This window comes from Lasiosphaeria miniovina, assembly GCF_030549165.1.
Source record: "Lasiosphaeria miniovina strain SMH2392-1A chromosome Unknown B0T26scaffold_7, whole genome shotgun sequence".
Classification (NCBI taxonomy): Eukaryota; Fungi; Ascomycota; class Sordariomycetes; order Sordariales; family Lasiosphaeriaceae; genus Lasiosphaeria; species Lasiosphaeria miniovina.
Genome location: NW_026848226.1, coordinates 3,303,119 through 3,315,296, shown reverse-complemented (window position 1 = coordinate 3,315,296; position 12,178 = coordinate 3,303,119). Strand labels below are relative to the sequence as shown.

Here is a 12,178-nt window from a genome sequence, read left to right as displayed (position 1 = left end):
CGGCGTGGCCTGTGCTGCAGGGAAGCTGTAAGGCGCTGACTTGAATCGTTCCTGGGGGGCGTGTAAATGACGTAGGAGGAATCACGCGCGACACTGCAGTGCCGTGACCGTCTTGGCCGACCTAGGTCATTCGGTATGCCCATCATACTTTTCCCCATTGTCTTATCCTGGGACTAGCGAAGAGACTCGGACGGCGCTCAGGCTCCGAAAAAAAAATCCCAGGGCGGCAAATATGCCTCGAGATAGATCAGACTTTGCGGCATCAATGGGCGAGAGGAAAACATTTGCATCAAGCTAGATAGGGCTGCACGGCTGGCAGGATGAGAGTAGTAAGACGCACGCCAACTGCAGTTGGCGGGCGGCACTATAGAATTTCACGTCGTCCAAAGGCAGGCGAGAAACAAATGGCTCGTGGATCCATCATCCGGTGAATGAACAAGTTTCGGGCCCACACCAATTAATAGCCACCTCGAGGCCCTTTGACCGCACCGCACCGCACCGTACCGCACATACCGTGCCACCGCCGTAGAGACGGAGGCGAATGGCAAAAGCGACGGAATCGCGTGCGCCGTTGACTCTGACCTCGACACACCGTCAAGTCCCGTGGGGGATGGGCCAAATCTGTTTGGCGAGTCCCGCTCTGGCAGTCCGGTCCATTGTTGTTTCCCAGAAAAGAGCAGGGGTGGAGCTATGGCCTCCAACCAGATAACAGTAAATTTTGGGGGGTTGACTGGCCAGTCAGAGCACTCGGACGGTATGCATGGGCGACGGGCGTACCCCAGCTTTCTGGCCCATGACGAACTGGCCAAACCTCCAAAGCTTGTGGCCCGCCGCTTTGCCAAGGAAGCCGCGAAGAGAGCTTCGACGACCCAGGGTCGGGGTAGGATCTTCTACTTTTATCACTTTACGTGGGTGAAGAGCAACATTCCGGAGGACGCGGTTGCACCAATTGGGTTCGCGCGAGGCAGTTAGAGCTTCGTGCGAGGTGACTTTCTAGCGTCGGATAGAAGCGCGTCTAGTAATGGTGAAGATCTTACCGGGCAGTCATAAATTTTCAATGCCTCTGTCGCCATTTGGCAGAGGAGCCCAAAAAAATTAAGCAAGAGCAGGGTGAGCAATCCACGCGGAATCGCGGATGGGCCGCTCAAAAATCCCGCAGGTACCTTCTGCGAAGAAGCAGCATGGTACTATGGCGGGGAGCCCTTGCTAGGTACCTCGTCGGCCGAGATTGCAACCTTCTCAGTGCGAGGGCGTCGCGGAACGTGGGGCGCCGGTACTTGCTCTCATTGCGTGGATTAGGTAGCTTCCTGATGATTGTGACCTGCGCCTGGGCGAACCCGCTTTTCGTGGGCCGGGGTGGCCTGCCAGTCGCTTGGTCGCGGAGGATGGCAATCACATTCAACCTTACTGAACAGGGACAGTGCCAATTGGGATGGCAAAGACACCGACCTGGCGCCGACGTTGGCAAACTGTTTGATTCCAGGACAGTCCAGGTGGAGGAGCGCACTGTCCACCGCGTGGAGCCGTGCTCGACTCGCCCTCGCCTTCACTCTGTCTAAGTGCGGTTGCCCCACTATTTCCAGGCCCTGGAGAGCAAAGGAAGGTCCGTTGCCTAGGCGTACGGCATCCAGCAGCACACTGTGCCATCGTAGCTAGCAAGAGAGAGTGTGTGTGTGCGGTACGGGAAAGGATTGACTTTCGTTTTGGCCGGAAAGAGCTCACCCACCACGGAAAGGTTGAAATACACCTGCCGCCCACTCCCCTCCCCTCGTTCATTCCTCTTCTTGCTTCACGCACGAAGGTCTTTTTTAACCCTCCCTTCGACGTGAGGTCTCGCTCGAGTCCGGTCTCCCAAGTCATTTCTCTCTCTCCGTCTAGTGTGGACGATTTCGCTATCCTCCAGCACGCCACATACCTCATCTCTCACCTATTAGGTCATCAAAACAATTACCTAGCCGCGCCCGACACACCTAGCTTTGGTAGTCTTCCCTACACCCGCAGCATCCTAATTGTTTCCTCCTGGATCGCCAATTCTAGATTGATCACCTTTTTTGTCCTGACACGCCACACCTGAGCGCTCGCCAATCCGGCCCCCCTGAGCATAGCTCATCTGCCCTAGCAGCATCGCGCCAATGGCCGAACACTCTGCAACCGGCGCCCCGGCGCTGTCGACTAACATCGAGAGCGGCAACTTTAATGAGAAGGAGACTCATCCTGGCCACCCTGCCCCTACCAAGCCGAAGGCGGTAGAAGAGGAGGAGGAGGATGAGGACATCGACGCCCTCATCGAGGACCTGGAGAGTGTCGATGGACACGGCGAAGTGAGTTGCCCGCCATTGCCAGTCGCGTCGACTCGATTGACGCGACGCGCTTTCTTTCTCTCTGCCTTCCACATGCTTACCACCAACGCGTAGGATGACGAGGAAGAGGTCGTCCAACCCGGCTCTGGGCGCGTTGTCCCTGAGGACATGCGTAAGTCTCCGCCCAATTGATCGCGTCCACGCCAGAGTCAACCGCCTAACTTGTTCGCTCTACAGTCCAGACAGATACCCGCGCCGGTCTGACTTCCGACGAGGTCATCGTGAGACGCAAGAAGTATGGTCTCAACCAAATGAAGTACGTACTGCCGCTCCTCCATTGACATCCGGGCTTGCCCAATTCCAAAGCTGGTCAACCATGTGCTAATACGCAATGTAGGGAGGAGAAGGAGAATCTCATTCTCAAGTTCTTCGGCTACTTCGTTGGTCCTATTCAGTTTGTCATGGAGGTAAGAATTCCCCCATCCATGGTTCAAAGCGCGACCCGACACGGTGGTGTTGAAACGAAACGCGACCCACTTCCCGTCCAAGAATTCATGCTAACACATGTGACCCATTAGGCTGCTGCTGTCTGTATGTATCTCCCCTTGAAACAGCTGCCATCGCTGGCGACGCTCGGCGAGCACACAAATCGCACCTCTGCGCTGCCTTGCATCACTGCACGGGACATTGTTTGCTGACTTTTCGGTTTCTAGTGGCGGCCGGTCTCGAGGATTGGATTGATTTCGGTGTTATTATCGCTCTGTTGCTGCTCAACGCAGCTGTCGGTTTCATTCAAGAGTTCCAGGCTGGATCCATCGTCGAAGAACTCAAGAAGACTCTCGCTCTCAAGGCTGTTGTTCTCCGTGACGGTACACTCAAGGAAGTTGAGGCCCCCGAAGTCGTTCCCGGCGATATCCTCCAGGTCGAAGAGGGAACCATCATTCCCGCCGATGGCCGCATCGTAACCGAGGATGCCTACCTTCAGGTCGACCAGTCTGCCATCACCGGTGAATCTCTTGCCGTCGACAGGCACAAGGGTGACCAATGCTACGCTTCTTCTGCCGTCAAGCGTGGTGAGGCTTTCGTCGTTGTCACTGCCACTGGTGATAACACGTTCGTCGGTCGCGCTGCTGCTCTTGTCAACGCCGCTAGCGCCGGAAGCGGTCACTTCACTGAGGTTCTGAACGGCATCGGTACTATTCTCCTCATTCTCGTCGTTTTCACCAACTTGGTCGTCTGGGTCTCCTCTTTCTATCGCTCCAACCCGATCGTCAAGATTCTCGAGTTCACCCTTGCCATCACCATCATTGGTGTGCCCGTCGGTCTCCCCGCTGTCGTCACGACTACCATGGCCGTCGGTGCTGCCTACCTCGCTCGCAAGAAGGCCATCGTCCAGAAGCTGTCTGCTATCGAATCCCTTGCTGGTGTCGAGATTCTCTGCTCCGACAAGACCGGTACCCTCACCAAGAACAAGCTCTCGCTCGCTGAGCCCTACACGGTTGCCGGCGTTGATCCCGAGGATCTCATGCTCACTGCCTGCTTGGCCGCCTCGCGCAAGAAGAAGGGTATGGACGCCATCGACAAGGCTTTCCTCAAGAGCTTGAAGCTCTACCCCCGCGCCAAGAGTGTTCTCAGCAAGTACAAGGTCATCGAGTTCTTCCCCTTCGACCCTGTCTCCAAGAAGGTTACCGCCATTGTTCAGTCCCCCCAGGGCGAGCGCATCACCTGTGTCAAGGGAGCTCCTCTTTTCGTTCTCAAGACTGTCGAGGAAGACCACCCCATCCCCGATGAGGTCGACCAGGCCTACAAGAACAAGGTTGCCGAGTTCGCTACCCGTGGTTTCCGTTCGCTCGGTGTTGCCCGCAAGCGTGGTGAGGGCTCTTGGGAGATTCTCGGAATCATGCCTTGCAGCGATCCTCCCCGTCACGATACCGCCCGCACCATCAACGAAGCCAAAGGTCTCGGTCTCTCCATCAAGATGCTTACCGGTGACGCCGTCGGTATCGCCAGGGAAACTTCTCGCCAACTTGGATTGGGCACTAACGTGTACAATGCTGAGCGTCTTGGTCTTGGCGGCGGCGGCGACATGCCCGGCTCTGAGGTTTATGATTTCGTCGAGGCTGCCGATGGTTTCGCTGAGGTGTTCCCCCAGCACAAGTACAATGTCGTCGAGATTCTGCAGCAGCGTGGCTACCTCGTTGCCATGACTGGTGACGGTGTCAACGACGCTCCCTCGCTCAAGAAGGCTGATACTGGTATTGCTGTCGAGGGTGCGTCCGACGCTGCCCGCTCCGCTGCCGACATTGTTTTCCTTGCCCCTGGTCTCGGTGCCATCATCGATGCTCTCAAGACGTCTCGCCAGATTTTCCACCGCATGTACGCGTACGTTGTCTACCGTATTGCGCTTTCGATCCATCTGGAGATTTTCCTCGGCCTGTGGATCGCCATTCTCAACCAGAGCTTGAACATCGAGCTTGTCGTCTTCATTGCTATCTTTGCCGATGTCGCCACCCTCGCCATTGCCTACGATAACGCCCCGTTCAGCAAGACTCCCGTTAAGTGGAACCTTCCCAAGCTTTGGGGCATGTCTGTTCTTCTCGGAGTTGTTCTCGCTGTCGGTACCTGGATTGCTCTCACGACCATGTATGCCGCTGGTGGCCCCAACGGTGGTATCGTGCAGAACTTCGGTAACCTGGACGAGGTTCTCTTCCTTGAGATCTCCCTGACTGAGAACTGGCTCATCTTCATCACTCGGTAAGGCTCACCCCTATCCGAATCTTGAACTTTCTAGTGCTAACATATATGTCTAGTGCCAATGGCCCCTTCTGGTCCTCCATTCCCTCGTGGCAGCTCAGCGGTGCCATTCTGGTTGTCGATCTTATTGCCACCTTCTTCACCATTTGGGGATGGCTCGAGCATTCCAACACCAGCATCGTCGCTGTTGTGAGAATCTGGATCTTCTCTTTTGGTGTCTTCTGCATCATGGGTGGTGTTTACTACATTCTGCAAGACAGCGTCGGATTCGACAATCTGATGCACGGCAAGTCGCCCAAGGGCAACCAGAAGCAGCGTTCGCTCGAGGACTTTGGTAAGTCGCACCATGCAACTCCCCGTTATGCCAACTCGGTGCTAACCCTTTGTGTGCAGTCGTTTCGCTCCAGCGTGTATCGACACAGCACGAGAAGTCGCAATAAGCGGACTCGGTGCTGGGAGAGGGATATTGCCTTTGTGGAAATCATGGAGTCGCGTGGTAGAGATTTAGACCATGGACTACATACATGATGCCCTCGGCATCTCGGCTTCTTTAGATGCATAGACCAGGAAGTGGCCGAGCGCTTGCCAACTGGGGCTTTTTCTTATTGTTAAAGATGTGTATCGACTTTACGATGGGGTTATCCTTGCCCTACCAATTTTTTTCTTAGACTTCTAATCATAAACACAAATAATCTTAGTCGAGTTGCAAATGTGAAGCTTTGCAATAAGTGATCGGTGAAGTTGTCTCGCTGTAGCATTAGGCAATTGCCGAATTTAGATGACACTTACCCAGCTCGGAACAACCCCAACGGAAGGAACAGTTGGTTTGGTTGTCAAGCCTACTGGGCCGATCGGTCGTAATTGGTCATATTGCCGAACAGGCGTTCTCCAACACGGAATACCTATTTTGGTGTAAGTATATTCCAGCATACCTCATGTACGTCCTTCCTTGCCAGGCCCGACGTGGCCGTGTGATAGCGCATCTACATCCAAACGACGCTTCAGAGTTACTACCTATTACCGTCAACCATTCTAACGCATCGGCTATGCGAGCACGTCTCTAGATATTGCCAAGTTTGGACCTCACTGTTCTGGTCTAGGTAAATGGTAGTTTCTCCGTTCACAGTTGAGCCCTCCCTCTCGGCGTAGCCGTTACTGCCTCACTCAACGTTTCTGTCCGAAAAGGCGCAGCAATAACAGCCAAGACGACATGCCATGGCCTCAACAACCGTGGCTACTCCTCCTGGGCAAAATTGTACGCCACATAGCGGAGGTGGCCGGATGGCTGCTTCAGATGCTGCAACGGCTTAGTCTGGTCCGTCGAGATCAGAGTCGGTCAGATCCAAGCATTTCCCCATCAACTGATGCTTTGGGCATCATTTCCCAGTCGGATGATGCCTTGGACAGCCCGCCCGTCCCATGGGACGATGGTCAACTTGTTCCCGTCAATACGACTTCCCTCCAGCCGGATCGTCTCTGCCGTTCCTGCAAAGATTGTGTGCGGAGCTGCGGCATTGAAACACCTGCCGGTTTGCACAGCAGAAGCTATGCCAGCGCTATGATGGGGAGCCCGTTCACTCCTGCTACTCGTTATTCTTACAGCAGCTTCTCTAAAGCCCTCCGAGATAGATGCTTCGTTTGTAACACGTTGCTTCGGAATAATAAAAGAGGGATGCCGCTTGCCATTCCCAAATCAGACTAGGATCGGCCGCAGGAAGCATCCAGCCGCAGGCATAATACGTGCCAGGCCTCTAACATCAACACATTCCATTATGAGTTTCTTGAAGACACTAAGAAATTCTCTTGCTCTCTCAAGTTTGCTCTACAATTGCCGTCCGATTCCACGAGCACCCATATTTGGGAGGAATTCATCCTGCAGGCGGAAGGTTATTATGCCCGCCTCGACTTCATCTTCCTGACATGATTTGAGAGATCATAGCTAATTGGTCTCGGATTCGGAATCACGTGTCTATATCAAACACGTCGGTGCGGGTTCTACAAACTCGGAAGCATCATGGGACTTCGCCCGCGAGCATCTGGCGGATTGCTGCAAGAACCATGAGCAATGCGGTTTCAGGGGCACCAACCCGTAGGTATCCTCGAAACGATACCCTACGCGACTCATAAACGTTGGCACTGGAGAGAGGGCTAGCGTTCGACTTATCGAAACGGCGCAAGCGGTTCTTGACGGCTCTTGACGGCTCTTACGTTACGTTAAGTCATTGCTGGGGAGATGCTGCGGCTGCGGCCATTGTCAAACTCACGACAACGAACCTCGCGATTTTCCAAGATCAAATTCCTTCTCTTCCGGCGACATTTCAGGACACGATCCTGGTTACTCGACGGCTTGGAGCTCAGTACATATGGATCGATTGCCTGTGCATTCTTCAGGATGACATCTCGGATTAGGAGAGGGAGTCGAGCGCCATGGCAGAGGTGTACAGGAACGGCCTCTGCAATATCACGGCCACTGCGTCCAAGGGTCCCCAACAAGGCCTGTTCCGCGATCGAGGTGACATTATCAGGAATACCCGTCAAGAGCTCGAATGGGCATCCATTGCTACTCATTAAAAGCGACGACGTCACGGAACATGAAGGGGACGAAGCCCCGCCGCAGAAGGTTAGTAGTCACCATTACTAGCCCATATTCATTCATTCCCCGCAATATCGCAGCGCGTAGGCATCGATCGCTAATAAGATGCACCCTATTACTACTAGAGGGGTTGGGCCCTGCAAGAGCGGCTCCTCTCGAGGCGCATTCTTCATTTTTCCTCTAGACAGCTCGTCTGGGAGTGCAACGCACTGGTGGCATCGGAAAGCTTCTCTCTCGGCGTTCCTCAAACCTGGAAGTCGCAGCGGACCGCGAGGCGTCTAGACATCAGCCGTGGAAACCACCGATGGCGCAGGGGCAAAGATGAAATCTTCTTGGAAATTTGGGGTGATATCGTGGAACGCTACACTGCCATGTATTTGACTTATCGCTCAGACCTCCTACCGGCTCTTTCCGGAGTGGCAAAATATCTCGAAGGTCTCTACGGTGCAAAGTACCTTGCGAAAATCTGGAAGAAGCCAGGAGCAGACGCCGAGTTCTCAGTTCACCTGGGTTGGAAATGCACAGCCTTCAGGCCAAATTGTACTCGGAGCCATTCGGCTGAATACCGAACACCGACCTGGAGCTGGGCTTCAACAGAGCATCACGTTAATCTTCGCCCATCAGAAAACCCATTTGAGGGCAGAGATTACGGAGAGTGAAGTCTGGTCAGCATAGAAGCCGGAGCGCGCATACTGGGTGCACAAGTCGTTCCGGCAACCTCGGACCTCACAGGCACCGTCTCATCGGGGGTTCTCCTCGTCGAAGGCCCCCTTAACGAGTTGGGGGCAGGCAGTGAAACGAAAGCAATGGAGATATTTTGGGATGATAAGGCTGCAGGACAAGAAAGTATGATGCTGAGATGCATACTACCGCTCTATTGGTACCCGGTATTCGACCCATGGGAATACGGAGACGACGACTACGGCGTTTTTGTCCCCTTGATCTTGACCCCATCGGAAAAACAACCGAACCGTTACACGCGTTGCGGGATAGGGCGTACTCATAGGGCTAAAGTTGACTATACCTATCCAGCCCCCGAGACCTGGACCAGGGTTATTTCTGCGCCGGACGCGCAGTGCGAGGAATTCCTTGGTCCTGACGTCGGTCATAGGTTTCGAATTATATAATCCACTGAGAGGTGTTGGGTTAAACTCTCGTGGAGGATGAAGGATGGTCTCAGATGCTCAGACCAGTACATGAATTGTGTATCGACTGGGCAGTTGCCGAATTCGGATGACACTAGCCAATCAAGGTTCTCAAAAAATTTGCATAACAGTGTGTGTGCATTTACTCTTGGACACGCTTTTCGCCATTGCCTGTTCTCCAAACCAAAGCTGTTTTTCTGGAATTTGAGTTGGCAAGTGAAGCTTGGCAGCTGCGTGCAACTTGCATTGCCTGGAGCATCACATGCAGCATTTCGTTCTACACCGCATAGGCCTCCTGCTTCTTTTCGTTCATTTAGAGAATTGAACTACTAGGGAATATCTCGCCGTTCATTCGCCCACTACGCTATTTGCCCACTTTTCCTCTTGTCCCCCACGACCCTAAGCACGAAATTTAGTGGCTCTTAATCCCTGAGCCCGCTAGTTCAACCCCCAAACGAGCGGCTCGCCACCTAACAGGCCAATCACATTACGCCCGCTGGCATCACCAACCTTTTCGCATTCAAGAAGACCTTCGGGCCTTTGAGGCGAAGGCGGACGAGGCGTGATGAATCGCAGTATTCCGGGCTACTATTACGGCAAGTCGCGTCGATTGGGCTTCGCTTCTTGGACACAGAGAGAGCTAATAAATCGTGAATGAGATTGTAGATGAGGAAAAGCGCAAGTACTTCAAGATTGAAGACCGCCGCACGGCGCCCGTCAACGCGCCCTGGGCCGGCAATAACGTGAAGCGCCGCCAGCTCGAGGATGCAGAGGCTGAGGCCCGCCAGCAGCGGCTTATCATCAAGGCCCGCGGCGTCAAGCGTGCCCCTATCCTTGCAAATGACACGGCCAGCGGCTTCTTGCGTCGCGAGCATGGCGAGCCTTCCCGCGACACGCCTCTCGCCTGCTGGCTCCAGGGCATCAGGCCCAAGGGTAGCATCAAGTTGTGGTCGTCAGGACTGGGAGACACGATGAACCCGTGGATCATGCATGTGGGCAACCAGGACACCAAGACCGGACTGGGGGTCGTGTATGCGAGTAAGGCATTTGTCGCTCGCTCTCTTGGTGAGAATGGAGCAAGTTTGCTAACGCCGAGGCAGTAAATTTTACCAGCCCCTATCTCGCCAATCTCGTTAGTTCGTACATCCCAAGGAACGACAACGACGAGTTAAGACTACCTCTCCTTTCTCATGAACCCTTCTCGGCCTGTGCCTGACGGACTGACTGTCCCGATATAGGATCGATTTTGGCGAAGCCGTTGTTAGTCACCGCCACACCGATTTCATGCCGAGGGTTGAGGTCACCAGCCTTTACCAACCGAGTTCTCTCAAATACCACGCGCCCTCGCACAGGCTCCTCCTCACCTCGAGTGAAGCAGCGCTCGATGGCAGCCTCATATGCTTCTCGCCCACGCTAACTGAACATGATGACCCGCGGCCAGCTTGGCTGCTTGGACAAGGTAGGCAGCTGTCCTCCCGCCCAGCGGTAGCCGTGGCCCTAGCTGATAGTCAATTTTGCCAGGGACATTCACCGAGATTAGCACTCCCAGCCTCAACCGGAACGGTCGGCTTGCCAGCCATTCAAGCAGTGTCTGGAAGAGCGCCACCACTTGCGCGCCCGCACCAGCCTCGTCACGCATGACCTGTGTAGTCGGTACCAACACCGGCATCCTCCGGCTCATCGGCGACCAGCTTCAGTGGCTCACGCCGCCTTCTGACACTGTCACCACGACGCAGAACAACAGTAGAAACGATATTATGGGAAGAGCCAGGGCCAGAGAGAGAGGTAGAGGCATAGGCATAGGCATAGGTGGAGGCAGAGGCAGAGGCAGAGGCAGAGGCAGAGGCAGAGACAGAGTACGGGGGAGAGACAATGATGTCCGCGGCAACCCTCTCAACGACAGCAGCCCCGACGAGCCCGAACCATGTCCCGCCAAGGGGTACATCCTCAGCCTCGACTTCCTCGCGCAGAACCCCGCCGACGTGGTGCTGGCCAGCAGCCGGCCGAGCTTTGTCAACGTGGTGGACACGCGCGCGCCCGTTCAAGAGTGGACGGCCTTCAAGCACCGCAGCCCCGTCATCCACGTCCGCTCTGTGGGCGCGCACAGCGTGCTGGCCGCGGGCATCGCCAACGCCATGGCGCTGTACGACGTGCGCTGGATCCGCAGCAGGCCGCAGCACCACGATCCACAAGCAGGCGGCGGGCTGTCGAACAAGCACAGCGCCTGTCCTGTCCTCGAGTTTCCCGACTACCGCAACGCTGGCGACCTGGGCGCCGGGCTCGACCTTCTGGCTGCCGACAGCGGCGGCTTCGGGCACGGCATCGTAGCGGCTGCGCAGGACGATGGGTCCGTCGCCCTGTACTCGCTGTCCTCGGGCGAGCGACTGCGCTGCGCCGCCGTCGACGCCATCGGCAAGTCGGCGCCCGCGGTGCCCGACGCCGAGCCGTACCGCATGGGATACGTGCACGGAGCCGGCGCCGCGTCGGCGGCGCCCGTCGTCATCAAGGCGCTGCAGTTCCAGACGCTGCCGGGCGACGTGCACCCCAGCCTGTTCGTCGGCGAGGGCTCGGCCATCAAGAAGTACTCGTTTGCTACCGGCTCGGGGTCTGCGTTGGGGGTCGACGAGTGGGAGTGAACCTGAAATAAAAGCAGCGTCTTGTTGTTGTTGTTGTTGTTTTTTATGACAAAACAAACAGGCCGGTGCTGGCTGAGCCGACAGACGGGCCGGACAGACGGACGGACGGGCATTTGACCCCCGTCTTCTCCATGCCGATTTGAGCCCTCCCTCCGTGCATGCACTGAGAGAATGCTTGCCTGACACGCAACCTCTCGGACTCCCGAACTGAGGTTGGCTGAGCTCGGTATGTGTGTATATATACCTACGCACAGGCTTTGCCCACGGCTGCGCCAGTGGTATGTGCGACGGACGAGTAAAGCCGTGTCGAGCCACGTCTCGGTACTTGCAGTGCGCTTGCTAGGTATGATTATTGTAAGTGATGCTTGCAGACTAGACTAGACCTACGCGGAGAGAGAGAGAGAGAGAGATAGATAGATAGATAGATGGGGAGGGGGAGCAAGTCATCACTGCCAACAGCCAAATAGCGCTGGTTGAGAAATAGTGTCTGTCAGGCATCATATATAGCAGGGCAATACACGTACATACACAAACAGTGACCACACCACACTCGACGAGTAAATAAACCAAATACCAACCAGCGATGGATTTGCGGAAATCTTGGTACTTTGTTGGTATCTGTATTCTTGAGTGATACTAAAATCAAGTCACGAAGGCAAGCTGAGCTGAACGCCCCTTTTTTCCTTCTTTCCTTCTTTCTTTCTTTCTTTCTTTCTTTCTTTCTTTCTTTCTTTCTTTCTTTCTTTCTTT

The 12,178-nt window shown here is 55.0% G+C and overlaps 4 protein-coding genes across 4 annotated transcripts; all 4 read left to right on the top strand.

Moving 5' to 3' along the window:
• Positions 1-2,132: 2,132 nt before the first annotated feature.
• Positions 2,133-5,494, top strand: B0T26DRAFT_657010 (uncharacterized protein; the record flags this gene model as incomplete). Its single annotated transcript, XM_060438751.1, has 8 exons — positions 2,133-2,321; positions 2,415-2,472; positions 2,538-2,616; positions 2,698-2,767; positions 2,879-2,891; positions 3,014-5,054; positions 5,111-5,388; positions 5,448-5,494. The coding sequence occupies 8 exons, from the start codon at positions 2,133-2,135 to the stop codon at positions 5,492-5,494; spliced, it is 2,775 nt and encodes a 924-aa protein (XP_060291948.1).
• Positions 5,495-5,918: 424 nt separating this feature from the next.
• Positions 5,919-7,022, top strand: B0T26DRAFT_476844 (uncharacterized protein). Its single transcript, XM_060435242.1, has 2 exons — positions 5,919-5,966; positions 6,119-7,022. Exon 2 carries the CDS (start codon positions 6,265-6,267, stop codon positions 6,754-6,756), a length of 492 nt encoding a protein of 163 aa, XP_060291947.1. The 5' UTR covers positions 5,919-5,966; positions 6,119-6,264; the 3' UTR covers positions 6,757-7,022.
• Positions 7,023-8,362, top strand: B0T26DRAFT_476699 (uncharacterized protein). The gene is made up of 2 exons (XM_060435241.1): positions 7,023-7,674; positions 7,773-8,362. Exons 1-2 carry the CDS (start codon positions 7,288-7,290, stop codon positions 8,304-8,306), a joined length of 921 nt encoding a protein of 306 aa, XP_060291946.1. The 5' UTR covers positions 7,023-7,287; the 3' UTR covers positions 8,307-8,362.
• A 602-nt stretch (positions 8,363-8,964) lies between these two features.
• Positions 8,965-11,842, top strand: B0T26DRAFT_728331 (uncharacterized protein). Its single transcript, XM_060442891.1, has 5 exons — positions 8,965-9,388; positions 9,459-9,830; positions 9,893-9,959; positions 10,031-10,251; positions 10,314-11,842. The coding sequence occupies exons 1-5, from the start codon at positions 9,358-9,360 to the stop codon at positions 11,426-11,428; spliced, it is 1,806 nt and encodes a 601-aa protein (XP_060291945.1). The 5' UTR covers positions 8,965-9,357; the 3' UTR covers positions 11,429-11,842.
• Positions 11,843-12,178: the final 336 nt, after the last annotated feature.